The 15,112-nt window shown below is 35.0% G+C and overlaps 5 protein-coding genes across 5 annotated transcripts; all 5 read left to right on the top strand.

The window, feature by feature from the left end:
- Positions 1–680: 680 nt before the first annotated feature.
- LSM04_008839 (uncharacterized protein) lies at positions 681–2,306 on the top strand (the record flags this gene model as incomplete). Its single annotated transcript, XM_067331123.1, has 1 exon — positions 681–2,306. One exon carries the CDS (start codon positions 681–683, stop codon positions 2,304–2,306), a length of 1,626 nt encoding a protein of 541 aa, XP_067189135.1.
- A 1,701-nt stretch (positions 2,307–4,007) lies between these two features.
- On the top strand, positions 4,008–5,336 carry LSM04_007385 (uncharacterized protein; the record flags this gene model as incomplete). The annotated part of the gene is made up of 1 exon (XM_067331122.1): positions 4,008–5,336. One exon carries the CDS (start codon positions 4,008–4,010, stop codon positions 5,334–5,336), a length of 1,329 nt encoding a protein of 442 aa, XP_067189107.1.
- A 557-nt stretch (positions 5,337–5,893) lies between these two features.
- Positions 5,894–7,027, top strand: LSM04_009735 (AdipoR/hemolysin-III-related; the record flags this gene model as incomplete). Its single annotated transcript, XM_067331121.1, has 1 exon — positions 5,894–7,027. One exon carries the CDS (start codon positions 5,894–5,896, stop codon positions 7,025–7,027), a length of 1,134 nt encoding a protein of 377 aa, XP_067189148.1.
- A 270-nt stretch (positions 7,028–7,297) lies between these two features.
- LSM04_002066 (uncharacterized protein) lies at positions 7,298–10,774 on the top strand (the record flags this gene model as incomplete). The annotated part of the gene is made up of 1 exon (XM_067331120.1): positions 7,298–10,774. One exon carries the CDS (start codon positions 7,298–7,300, stop codon positions 10,772–10,774), a length of 3,477 nt encoding a protein of 1,158 aa, XP_067189018.1.
- Positions 10,775–12,283: 1,509 nt separating this feature from the next.
- LSM04_004656 (RNA recognition motif domain) lies at positions 12,284–14,110 on the top strand (the record flags this gene model as incomplete). The annotated part of the gene is made up of 1 exon (XM_067331119.1): positions 12,284–14,110. One exon carries the CDS (start codon positions 12,284–12,286, stop codon positions 14,108–14,110), a length of 1,827 nt encoding a protein of 608 aa, XP_067189062.1.
- Positions 14,111–15,112: the final 1,002 nt, after the last annotated feature.

Genomic DNA, 15,112 nt, shown 5'->3' with positions numbered 1-15,112 from the left:
ATTATTATTATTATTATTATTATTATTATTATTATTTTCTTTCTCTGTGTGGATGTATGCATGGGTGGAAGTTTTTATACTTTGGTTTCTATACATTTTTTAATAATTGGATCTGTTTTTCTATTTACATAATGATTTGTTTTTCTATGTTTTCTTTTCTTTATTATCTCTGTGGCTCTGAGTATTGTTTAACAGCAAACACTCTTCTACCCTCTCGTTGTTTTTTTGTTCTTTTACTTATTAAGTTGAGTGAAGTTTTCTGGGGGAGAAGGACATACCCTTGAAAAGGAAAAGAAATTTCATTAGAGGCAAGCGGAAAAAAGAAAAAAAAGAACGTATTATTATTATTGTTATTAGTATTTATTACAATTGTTATTGTTACCAAAAAGAAGTAAGAGTTAAAAGAGAAAAAAAAAACAAAAAAAAAACCACACGATCAATACCCGTGATCAAGTGAAACAGTCGATAGAAGAACAAAAAAAAAGAAAGCGATAGGCAAAAGACACACTCAAGAAGAAATAGACTATATTGCACCTTCGAACAAGTCAACGGGAGAAGACCAGGTAAAAAAAAAAAACAGCTACCAATTGAAAGAAAGCAAGTCCATCAATCCGAAAAGCAAACAAACAAACAAACAAACAAAAAGAAAAGGAAAGAAAAGAAAAAAAAGAACGGAAATAATGGGGGCTGGTGCATCAACAGAAGAGCGCCGTCACTCACGGTTGTTCTGCGAAGGCTATAAAGCACTACTGGAAGGCCGCTACACGTATGCGGATATTTATTACGATCAGGCGATTGAACGGCACGAAGGACACGCCTTCTGGTCGCGTCTCGAGAATTTTGTCGAGTGGGAGCGTAAAGCAAATAAAGGTGATCGAAAGAAGGCGGATGGAAAGAGCAATGAGGGGTCCACGACGGTTGCGCCATCCCGCGATGAAGAGCAAGCCCCATCACCGCAACAGCAACAGGATCAGGGTGATAAGAAGGACGGGGATGATGTGGTGAAGCCGGTAGATGGGGAAATGGTGGAGGGTGAAGAGAATGAAATGGAGGAAAAATCAAATGTATTGGAGTTTCCATTAGACAATCGTCTTATCACCGTACTGGAGTATCTGCAACTCCGTGCGGATATTGCGGATTCCTATATGGTGGCTGGACTACTCGAAGAGGCGGCGCCGCATGTGGATTATATTGCCATCCACACAGATGCCGCCATGCGGTGTTTGCAAATGGCCCGTGATCAGGCAAACTCGGATGATAATAATGGCGGTAATGACAATCCACTGGATAATAATAATAATAACGGTGTTCCACGGCGAATGCGGTTTGGAATGATGGCCGAAGATCCTGAGCGGGATGCCATTTTGGATTGCCTCGATCAACACCTGCGACTCCATTGGGTTTCCTCCACTGTTAATGGCGTTTATATTGCGCTTGAACGATTCCGCAGGGGACAAGGCGATAAGAAACGCAAGAAGGAACTGGACGCCGCCGTTATAACGTGTTTACGTGTGGAGGAGGCGTTATTTCACTACGCCAGACGCCGGGCGAGGAGTTTAACAAATGCCGTTGTGTTAAACTTCCTTGAGGCGCTTATTGAGGACATGGACGGCGACTCCTCCAGCAGTTCAGAACCGGAGGAGCGAATTGGGAAACGCAAAAAGAGTAAGGGCAAAGTCCACGGCTCCACTGTTGCTGATAACACCAGTAAGAGTAATAACACCGGTGTGAATAATGATAATAATAATAAGTCTATGGGAGATCGCAGTCTCACGGATGCCGTTGGTGGTGTTGGAGGGGATCAACGCGAGGGAAATGCAATGATTATTCGCCTGCAATTATTACCCGATCGTCGAATGATGTGCCGCAGTGTGCCGGCCCCACAACAGGGAGCGGCCCTGCGACATGTGCCGTGGATGGATGATGAGATTCGCCGTGTGGTGCCGGGAACAAATTTCAATCTTGAGATTCAGTGCGGTATGGTGGATGATAAACGCAGGAAACAACTCCAGCGACGGGCATTGAAGTTTATTGCGCAAAACAAATGCGATTATAACGATCGTGTGTTGCTGGGAAAGAGTTTTGATGAGGAGAATGCCCTCTTACTTTTCCCGGTATTATTAATTCAGGCCGATGTGCAGTTGGAGCTCGGGGCGGCCACAAAAGGTATTCAGGCACTCGATGTGGTTGATAATCTTGCAACGCAGTTGTATGGAATGGAGTCAGTGGAGCGGCAGAGTCTTATGCGGCGGGTGATGGAATCACGTAGGCGGGGTGGGGCTCTCTTTATGATGTTTGAGGATTAAAGGTAATGATGGGTTATATATATATATATATATATATATATTTTTTTTTTTCTTCTTCTTTATTTTCGTTTGTTTGATTTTGAGGATTTAAAAACTACCGTGTATCTCTGAAAATTTGCATGTGAAGCGATTTTTTTTGTTGTTGTTGCCCTTGCGTATATTATTTTTGGTGTGTTTGTGTTGTCTGTGTGCATGTGGTGTATGTAAGTAAACGGGTGTATTTATTGGAATAGAAGGAATAAAATTAGGAAAAGAACGAAAAGGAAATCAAACAAGAATAATAAAGAAGCAGAAATCAAAAAAGAATTCTACTTCATCTATGAGAACTGTAAATAAGAGGTGCACACTACTGTATAGTATGGATGATAAAAGGAGGAAGAATAGTCATGTATATAAGTATGCGTATATGTATATAGATATTGGAAATGGAATAACAATTCGACGAAAAAGAAAGAAAAAAAATTTAATTATATTACTCAAAATAACCCGTCTGCGAAGATATTATATATATATAATATATTTATTCATTTGTATGTGTTAATACGGGGTGTGTTCCTTTTTTTTTTACGTTGCAGCTTTGCTGTTGCTTTTGCTATTTTACTACTATTGCTGAAGTGACGATAATGAGAATAGTAGAATGATGATGGATCCCAGTAAAAGAGGAAAATAAAGACAAAAAACAACGTTGAAAAGATCCGCAGAGGGAGTACTCATCATCAAAAACAACAACGATAATAGCAATAGAAAAAAAGGAATGCGATCTTTACTCACTTTCCTCATTTGTTTTTTTCTTCTTTTTCCATTCTTCACGTTATATTATTATTATCACTATTATTATTATTATTATTATTATTATTATTATTATTATTATTATTATTATTATTATTATTATTACTACTACTACTGCTACTACTACTACTACTACTACTACTACTACTACTACTACTACTACTACTACTACTACTACTACTACTACTACTAATAATAATAATAATAATAATAATAATAATAATAGTAATAATAAGTCGTGATGGAACCTGAACGAGAAATCTTGGAAATAAATTAGTTTAAACAAGGTTGGATGTAATACAGTTTTTCTTTACTCTTTATATATATATATATATATATATCTGTTTCTTTCTCTCTTTCTGAGTTTCTCTCCTTTTTTTAAATTCGTTTCATGGATAATATACTTCTGCTTTTCTTTCTTTCTTTTTTTCTTTATATCTATCTATTAGGCCTCTGCTCTAAGCAATATATATATATATATATATATATATATATATATATATATATATATATATTTCTCAGATGTACAGTATAGGGACGGATAGTCATACATGCTGTTCCTGCACGGAACATACATTTAGCCACAGTTGTAGTTGTAGTTGTAGTCATTGTTCTTCTTCTGATGTGATTTATCGAACTGCCAATCATCATCATCATATGAATAGTAATAGTAATGGTAATAGTAATAGTGGGATCAATAATACGTGTAGCTGCAGTTATGGTGTAGAGGAGTGTTCCTGTTCCTATTCCTCCTGTTCTTGTTCTTGTTCCTGTGATTGTGATTGTACGACACAGAGTAGTCAAACACATTCACATAGTTGTAATAATAATAATAATAATAATAATAATAATAATAATAATAATAATAATAATAATAATAATAATATTTATTCCTTTAAACGGGAGTTATTAATGGAAATGCCACAATTACTACATTTCCGTGCGGTGCCATTCCCCGCCGGTACTTCGGCCGCTCAAAAACGAGAGAAACTTATCACACAATATCCATATATAAATAATAATACTAATAATATCAATATAAAAAGTAATTTAAATAATATTAATACTATGGAGACTCTCTCTTCCGTACGATTACCTATTCCACCCACACCACCACAGTATACAGACAATAATAATAATAATAATAATAATAATAATAATAATAAATGTGGAAAAACAGCTACTACACAAACAGATCTCACTTTACTATTATCACTACTTCTCCCAACTGCTATAAAAACAACAACCGGAAACGATGCGAAAGCTAATAATACTAATAATAATAATAATAATAATAATAATAATAATAATAATAATAATAATAATAATAAAACACTTCTCTCTGTTTCTACACAAACAACAACAACAAGAGAAGTGTTATCACATGGGACATCTGCAAATTGTATGAATAGAAATATAGAAACCGCTAGCAATACCGACTTTACACTATTAGACTGGTATAAACAGGAAGAATGGGTAAAAGATCAGTCAATTCGTATGGAAAGATTAAAAGAAGAACGTCTGCGAATTGAAATGGCATTAGCCTCTGCACAACAACACATACAATCTCAATATAAATTAAATGATAAAGTAATGGGATCACTATTGCAGCAAACAGAGAAACGTGAACGGGCGTTAGTAATGGAACAGGAGGATTATGCCAAATCTCTGTTAAATACACTATGGCAGACATGCCAATCTACATATATACAAATAAAACAACAAGAACAACAAGAAAAACTATTATTATTATTATTACGCAAAGAACAGGAAGAGAAACTCTGCACTGTTCAAGAAGTATGGAAACAGGAACAATTCCAGCAAGAAGTCTCCCACCTCATACAAGCAGAGATCACCCATCGCCAATCACTGCAAACATCAGAAAAAGAATGTATGAATCTTATTAATAAGACATTTATGTTTGCAGAAGATTGTCGTTTGGAGTCTACTCGCACCATTGCTAATGCTATAGCCGCACAGAGAGAAACGGAAGAGGCATTGCGAGTGGCACTACAACGTGAGAAGGAACTGCGATTGCAGTACTTGCATGTATTACGACTTCCTACAACGACGATTGTTTCACATAGTGGAAATAATACTAATAATAATAATAATAATAACAAAGAAAGCGAAGAAAGTGAAATACCAGTGCATGTGCGTTTTGCACGTGCCCACAGAGAGGCGCTTAATGCCGTCAGTACACAACGGATTCATTTATCAACACAGACACGTGTTCTTTGATAATATATGTATATATATATACATATATATATATATATATATATATATATATATATATATATATGGAGAGAGAGAGAGAGAGAGGAAGTAAAGAGAATAACCATACATATATATATATATATATATATATATATATATATATATAATATTGGTATATTCTATTAATGGTTATATTTCTTAAAAGATGGAATATGTTATCATTGTTTTTTTTTTCTTTTTTTTTTCTTCAATTTGATTCCCTATAGAGAAAATTAAGTAAATTATATATAGATTCCCGCCTGGTGGTTGAACTAAATCCATAGAAAAACAAGAACAACAGCAAAATAGGTTGCCATAAGAAACAACAAAGAATCATAAAAAACAAAATAAAATAAAGAAAATCAGAAACAACAAATAGTAATAACACACACACACTCTCTCTCTTTGTGTGTGTGTGTGTGATTGTGAAGGGAATACTGATATTACTACGAATAAACATCATCCTCATCATCATAAACGTAACCAAAAAATAGTGAGATACCCACTAACAGTATTAACCTTATCAACATTAATTAGAGATGACTGCACTGGTGGGAATACAACAAGTAGATCCATGGCTGCAGTTCAATCCACATATTCTCTCCGGTTATCGTCCCCGCATGTCCACCCGCGATGCCTTACGTTCCTTCTTTACTTTGCATAATGAATCCTTTAATATTTGGTCCCACACATTAGCCGCGTTATTTGTACTTTATTTAGCCATTTATCCACCCCGTATGGATTACACAATTTCATTTACTCCTAATGTCGATGATGATACTTCTATGCATACTATTAATACCATGCATACTATTACTAGTGCTTTACGTTATCATAGAATAGATGCGTATGAGGCAAGTTGGATATTTAGTACAGCAAACCCCACAACTGTTTTTCGTGGGACGTGTCTTATTTTACTTTTTATATTTCTATGCAGTACGGCTTATCATCTCTTTATGCCGTGTACACGTAGTGAGAAAACATACCGGCGATTAATGAACTGCGATGTGTGGGGTGTGTTGACATCTATTACAGGCACTTCCTGGAGTTTTCTCTATTACGGCAATGCCTGTAGTGTGAAGTGGAGTTTACATCCTGTTATACTTCTATTCGCTTTACTTATTTCCTTTGTATTAGTGGCGTATAGTGTGATCTTTGCTGTTCAGTGTGGGGCCACTGGGCGAGCAAAGGCGATTGGATTTCATTTACTTTTACGTTTATGTTTAATGCTCTGGATAGAAATACCAAAAGTCCAATCGCAGGGATATCATCAGGCGTTAAACTATCATGTGTTGAGTTATATCTTTATTGTGATTGGGGGTTTAGTAAATGCAACGCGGTTTCCAGAGAAACAAATGCGGCATATACCACGACCAACATTAACAACATCAACAACTTTATTATCATCATCATCATCAGAAGTATTATTACATACACGAACAGAGAAGGGAGAAAAGAATGGAAGTAATGTGATTAAACATCCAGAGGGAATGTCATCGCTATTGCTTTCACGTTGTTGGCGTTGGATAGGACAATATGTGATTTCTGGTGAGGAGATTGATTATGCGTGGAATAGTCATAATGTGTGGCATTACTGTGTTAATTTAAGTGTTACGGCTATGCTGCTGGCATGTTATTATGATTTGGAGGAGTTTGAATTGGCAAAGTGTTGAGGTGTAATATATATATATATATATATATATACTGTAATCTATGTATGGGTACTGTTTTCCATTCTATTTGATGTAATAACCATGATAATGAATAATAATAACGATATCTTTTCTCATTTTAATATGAACTAATCTTCTTTCATTGTGTATGAACTATATATATATATATATATATATATATATATATATATACTTATAGATATATACAAAGAGATAGATACATTGTTGGAGATTCGATAAGGTGTATATAACAAAACAGAAGTGTATTCAATGTTAACTACAACTACCAATAATAATACTACTACATTACCACCATCCGGGCCAATATCCGCATATGATCGGTTACGTGATGCGAAACGACGTTTTGTTGCCATTGATGGATCCTCTGTTCTCCAGAGTGCAGGCATTCCATCGCTCTGTACACACACTCCACATATCTCGACCGCCGTTCATAGCAATAGGAGTAATAGGAGTTATATTACTACTACTACTACTACTACTACTACTACTACTAATAATAATAATAATGATAATAATAATAATAATAAAACAACCGAATCTCAAGAGGAACAGGAGGGAAGATTTAGTGCTTTGCCAATTGCTGGACTCTCTAGTATTCATCATCGACCACTGCGTGATTCCGATACCAATAGTCTCTTGACGTGGACGTTATTAAACTCTCCCTCCCGCACTACACCTCTCGCTGCCGTACAACCAACAAATTCAATAGAAATAACAACAGGGAGAAGAAAACTTAAATTGGGTGAACCGCCTATAACGGGAATAATAGGACCATCCTCTACACAGACAAGGGCATCCTCCTCTCTCACAGCTGTTAGTATTCCTAATAATGTTGATAATAGTACTACTACTACCACTACTACTACCACTAATAATAATAATGATAATAATAATAATAATAATAATAATAATAATAATAATAATAATAATAATAATAATAATAATAATAATAATAATAATATTGATAGTGACAGATGTAGTAATAAGCATCGTGATTCTCCATCTGTTCCATCAAGTATGGTATTACAGAGTAGTAGAAGTGGCATTAGTGATGAACTCGCTGTTCTTCACTACTCAGCCGCGGAACATCAAAATCGTATTAATAATAATAATAATAATAATAATAATAATAATAATAATAATAATAATAATAATAATAATAATAATAATAATAATAATAATAATAATAATAATAATAATAATAATCCATATGTGAGTGATATGGCCATATATGAAACCTACAAGCAATACTGTAAGGTAAAGCTTGAGGAAACACAAAAGAAAGAGGAAGAATATCGCCATAGACGAGAAGTGGCACGTGCGGAGTTAATGGGATTTGTATCACGAGCCGCTAAATTAAATAGTACAATGGAGTTACAACGGAGAATATACACACAAGTCATGCAGGAACCACTTTATAATAATAATAATATCGCCGAAAAGAAATGGATGCCAATGATGATGAAGATGATGATGATGGAAGAAGAAGAAAACGAGGAAAGAGGAATGACTAAAGTAAGAGAGCAGAAAGTGTCGTTTTTCCCAAAACTCATCCCCGCAGGAAAAACACCAACAATACGAACAAGAGCGGTGTTATCACCTTTATCATCATTAGGAGTTAATGTGGGGCGTGAGGCTGCGGTAATAGGCAAGGATGATATGAGAAAGAATAATAATAATATTAATCATCATCATGTCAATATCAATTCCTATAATAACAATAATAATAATAATAATAATAATAATAATAATAATAATAATAATAATAATAATAATAATAATAATAATACTGTTGGTGGGGCTCAAATGGCATTAGCGCTGCTCAAGTCAAGATTCGCTGCTGGATCTCTCTTGTCTAATGATATGTTAAACACAGTGATGTATAAACAGACCGCTTTAAAGAGTGAAACATCCACTCCAGTCGATCCATCACCCACAGCGAACGTATTAAAGGTGAAGACTGAGATGGATGTAATTAACACACCTGCAGAAACACAGAGTGGCGATAATAATAATAATAATAATAATAATAATAATAATAATAATAATAATAGTAATAATAATAATAGTCATAACGTTAGAGAGATTGTGGAGAGGGATATGAGAGAAAAAGAAGCACTGTGTATTCCCACAACTGCGGATCACACAGATAATCATACAGGGAATGAAACGAATATAATAATGGGTAATCAATCCACAGGAACTGTACCGTACAATAGTCATCTCTTTCATCATAGCCGCCATAATAACAGAGATATAAATAATACAGTACACCATACAAATCCTTCCGATAAAGAAACAATACAGTTATCGAATGTTTCTCACGCTAAATTAGATCAGGAACGGGAGGAAGAACAGAAAGCCTTGCAACTTCTCTCACATATTCGTGTACTACGACGACAGACGGAAGATCTCACTATGCGACTTCTCCACGCTGCCGGTGAATGGGGATGCTGGGATCTATCGTACAAAAACAAAAACAATAATACTACTACTACTATTACTACTACTACTACTACTACTAATAATAATAATAATAATAATAATAATAATAATAATAATAATAATAATAATAATAATAGCAATATCTTTTACGGTTTATTTCTCACACCAGAGATGACGGCTGTTGTGGAACAAGAAGAAAAGGAAGCCAAAAGACGTCTCGCACAGCAAATAGCATTATCCACAGAAATACGAGAAGGAGGAAAAGAACAGAGTGGGAAATCACCGTCAATGTTGGAGGCGTTATTACTACATTCATCATTTAAGCGTAAAATCCCACCACCACCGCCTGTTTCTGTGCAGCTGGAGTTATGTGCTTTACGTGGGAATTACACAATGGCACATCGACCTCCACGATTTCAACAAGAAGAAAAGAGAGATAATAATAATAAGAGAATAATGGCGAATAAAGAAGCAATAATAATAGGAAAAGAAGGAGGAAACAGCAAGTCGGCGTGGTGGCCACAACTTCAGAAACTTCTTTTACCAGAAGAAACAGAGAACACTTCAGTGATGGATCCACACAAACAAAAAGAACAATATGAGAGACAATTCCCATCCAATACAAGAGCCATAACAAGAAGAACAAATAATAATAGAGGGAATGAAAAGAGTATGGCCAAGACTGAAAACTCTTCAGAAAAGCAGTTGAAATCTCCAGATGAGTCTTGTGGGATTCAACTAAGACAATTTCGTCCTATTCTATCATCCTCCTCATCTTCTTCTTCCACTACGACTTCTAACGGATCCAGTAATAATAATGATAATAAAGATGATGAGAGTAGTAGTAGTAGTAGTAGTAATACAGGCTCTTCCACTCATATTATTGAGATGGAGTTAAGAGAGAAGAATGATCGCAATAAGGAAGAAAAAAAAGAAGAGGAATTAGAAACAGAAAAAGAAAAAACGACTGGGGGAGTTGTACAAGAATCTTCTACCCCATCTGAAATAACTAATATAGCAAACACACATAATTTACTTTCACCGCGTACTGTGGAGGATGAATCATGCAGAGATTCCCACTCTCCTCATCATACGCCTATATGGCCGGTCTTTCACGCTGAGGAAGTTTATAAAGGTGATCCATGTAAAGAGAAGAGGCCGAAAAGTAAGAGGAATGTATTTCGGCGTGTGATGGCGTTCTTCTCTTTACATGGAATGTGTAGTAGAAACAGTGGGAAAACTGTAGTAGTGGAAAAAAGAGATAATGATAATAAGAAATAGAAAAAAGAAAGAAATGGAAAAGGAAATCATAGAATACATACATGAGGAGCATGACCATGTTTTTATTTTTAGTTTCACCCCTCCTTATTTATTTATTTATTTTTTTTGCTCACTCATATGCCTTTTCACTCAAATTCTTTTTTTTTTCTCATGTTTTATACAACTTGTATAAAATACTGAGCATTAATGTAGTTTAGTATTTATTTTTATTTTTATTTTGCTGTCTTTTGTTCATTTGTTTTCTTATCGTTACCCCCCTTTTTCCTTTTTGCGTGATCTGAGAAATATATATATATATATATATATATATATATATATTTATATAAGCAAAAGAGATGAATAAAGTATATGGGACTTAGTGTTCTTTTATTTTCTTTGCATGTGTATGTATTAAATGAAATGCTAATACGTCTTACTCGAAAATACAATTGCTTCTTTTTTTTTCTCTTCCTGTCTTTTTTGTCGGCTTGCGATTAGAATGATCGAGTCTTACTGACTTTTACATCTTGTATGGGTTTAACTATTGGGAATATTTTTACTTCTTTTTATTCCTAACAGCGCGTCAATAGTAAGTTTTGAGGATTCTTTAATAAATAAATATCTGGTACAATTTCAATTTATTGTTTGTATTTTTTATATGATATGGGATTACGAGTAGTAGAGTTAAAATACACTGTTTTCTCTTGTTTCTTCTTTTTCTCTTTCATAGGTGAAGTAAGGCTAGGATTATTCTCTTTTTCTATACAAACAAATAATACTAATAATACTAATAATAATAATAATAATAATAATAATAATAATAATAATAATAATTAAACATATTAAGAGATAAATAACTAGGCAACAAGACAGCCAAAAGGACGCAAACAGCTCTACTGGTCTTGGATAGGTATTCACAAATACACAAGAACCCACTCAGAAGAGAAAAATAGGAAATCCAAAAAAAAAAGCGAAAATAATAAAAACAAGATAAACACGAGAGAGAGAGACAGAGAAACTATACGTTTGGAGGAGCAAAATAAAATAAAATAAAACAAATCGCAGTGGAAACTCCCCAAAAAGGGAAAGGGGTCAAGGTAACTTGAGAAGAAAAAAGAAAAGATCATCGATCTTTCTCCCACTGTGTGTATTCATTATCCACAAAATACCTGAGAATCCAGTTGTAGCATCAGAAGAAAGAAGAAGGAGCAATAAATATTAAAGTGACTCTCAACATAACGAGAAATTTGAAGTTTTAACGTGAGCCAAGTGAGGAAAGAAATAAAAAAACAACAAGAAAGAAAAAAAAGAAGGGGAAAAAATAAAGAAGAGTGAATAGAGTAGAGTCAGGAGACACAAAGGTCTTTTCCTGAGTGGAAATAAGTATATAGGTGCCAAGAAAAGAAGGAGAAATCAAACAAATACGGTATTTATTATTATTATTATTATTATTATTATTATTATTATTATTATTATTATTATTACTATTATTATTATTTTATTGTTATTTTTTTTAATTTTTTTTACTCCATGGACTTATTTACCTTTGACGGTCTCATCACTAACTGCAGTTACGGGAGTAGTGGAAATGAAGCGAGTATCGCTAGTGAAAGTCGTAATGAAATGTCATTAGTTCAAAAAACGGGTTGTTCCATCAGTAACTTGGATGTCATGGGTAATGCTGAGAATAAACATACCTTGAGTCCAATGTTAAAGGATGAACTTACTATGATATACGTGGATCATTCCCCGCTTGAAGCTGGATTAGGACGGCAACTGGAATCCATTATACAAGAAGAACTGAATAAAGAAAAAAAGCCACAAGAGGCAAACGGAAAGGAAGAAAAAACGCAAACATCATATCCGCCTTCACATCATCATCATCATCAACGAGGAATGTCCGATGGAAAAGATAGTTCCTACTATGATGAGAGTAAATGGATATCATCCGATCCAACAGCGTCCATGACACCTGGCGCCGCTGGGGGTTTAACGACACCGCCGGACTCCACCCCAACCACGCCTATTAATATGATGAATATAAATAAAACTCCAATGGTGAATGAAGGCCCACGTCTCACTGTTCGCAATAACGTTTACCTCAGTGAACTTCCATCCCACTGGAATACAGACAGACTACGTAGTGTCTGCCTTACGTTTGGCGGAGTGGTTTCAGCAAAGGTGGTGCATGATGCGGCCACCAACCGTTCACGTGAATATGGATTTGTGATGTTTGAAACAGAAGAGCAGGCGGCGTTGTGTGTAAAGACACTTAACAATCGCCCTGTAGAAGGCCGTATTCTCACTTGTCGTTTAGCCCATGAAAGAGCAATGCCGTCGTTTGCACGTATGGACCGCACAACGTGGAGTTCTTCGTCTAATACAACAACCACAGCTGCCACGCCACAACTCGCCGCATTAACAGAGGAACATCTTTTACTGCAGCAGAATGGACATGATGGGATTCTTTCACGTTTTGATGGATCGTTAACTGATGAATATATACTGCAGGGGTTTGCACCGTTGGGGGGCAATAATGTAGATCCACGCGGTATTCCTACTATGCAGAAAAGTCGTAATGTGTTTATTCAAGGTTTACCATTACATTGGAATACCGATAAACTACGCAGTTTGTGTGGTAACTGTGGAAAGGTTCAATTAGCCAAAGTGGTGCGGGACGCTATTACGAGTCAATCATGTGGACATGGATTTGTTCTCTTTGAGACGGAAGAGCAGGCGGCAGTTTGTGTGGAACGACTGAATGGATTTACAACAGAAGGAAAAACACTCATATGTCGACTGGCGCGAGAAAAACGCAATTCCCCATCCATACTTCCATTAACTGGTGAAACAACTCCATCGAGTCCACCACTTATCTTGACAGGCGGCGCTATATCGAGCTCCTCCACAAATGCCTCTCCACAATGCGGAAACGATTCTACACTTGGAATAAGTCTAAACTACTCCACATCTACTCTTCAACGACAAAAACAACAACAACAACAACAACAGAGTTTGATATCCCCTGCAAGTCCTTCTTTTTTTAATACGACCCCGTTGGTGGGGCCTCCACTCCCGCATGGAACTGTTTTTCCAATAATGACCCAACCAACAACAACAACAACAAGTGGAGGCGGAATGATTCCACGTCCTATTGCACCGCATTCGGAATTCGGTGGAGTTCCCGATGTTGAGTACCGCCTTGCAGCAGTGCCAAACTTCACAAATGCATACTTTATCACGGTTCCATACCCGACTGTGGGGTTGGGACAGGTGGTTGAGCCTGTTGTGGGATCGCCGTTATATGAGAAGCCGGGGATGATGGGATATCATCCCGGTAAACCATCACTTTTATAGATTGATTGCTTATTTTTATTTATTTATTTTTGATTTTCTTTTTTTCTTTACATTGTTCGGCTTTGACCTTGGTTTCTTTGGCTTTTCAATATGTCTTTTTTCTTCTTTTTTCCTTTGTTTTTTATGCTTTTCTCATGCACGGAGACAGACAGAGATTATTTTTATTTTTAGATTTACTACTATTATTACTTGTTACTTTTTTTTTGGGTTTTACTTTGCGCATTGCACTTATTCATATTTACTCTTAGTAGGATCACATTGTGACTCCGAGTATATGATTTCTCTTGTTGTAATTTATTATTATTATTATTATTATTATTATTATTATTATTATTATTATTATTATTATTATTATTATTATTATTATTATTATTATTATTATTGTGTTTTGTGTGATTGCGTCTGTTTTTGTCCGTGGCCATGTGTGATTGTTTCTTTTTTTTTAGTTTTGTATTTTTGTTCTTCTTACATACTTTGTTTTTTTTTTTGTGTGTGTGTGTGTGTGTGCGTTGGTCATTTTTGTGTACTGTGAGTCTCTCAGGATTTCACTATTTTTACTACTATCACTATTATTAATTGGGACCATGTGCATTTCTTATTACAAAAAAAAAAACTTAAACAAACAAAACACCAAAAAAAAAAAAAATTTAATTTACAATCATATATATATATATATATATATATATATTATTGGATATATAGCTATACAGGTCTAAAAATATATGCGTCTTTTTCTTTTACTCCTTCTTGGTTGGTCTTTTCCTATTTTTCTTTTTTTTGACTGCCATATTATCTTTTTCTTTCTTTATTTACCGCTCTTTCTTTTTATTGATTTTGAGATTTTGATTTGTCTTTTATTTGTTTTATCTCCTCTTTATTTTTATTTTTCTCCTTGTTTGCGTTATTTATTTATTTTATTTTATTTTTAATTTATTTATGTTTACTTCCTCTCATTTTCTTTATTTCTCTACACACCACCACCACCACCACTTCTTTCCTTTT

This window comes from Trypanosoma melophagium, assembly GCF_022059095.1.
Source record: "Trypanosoma melophagium isolate St. Kilda chromosome Unknown ctg33segment0, whole genome shotgun sequence".
Classification (NCBI taxonomy): Eukaryota; Euglenozoa; class Kinetoplastea; order Trypanosomatida; family Trypanosomatidae; genus Trypanosoma; species Trypanosoma melophagium.
The sequence above is the reverse complement of the archived record's forward strand: the minus strand, read 5'-3'. Positions and strand labels throughout refer to the sequence as shown.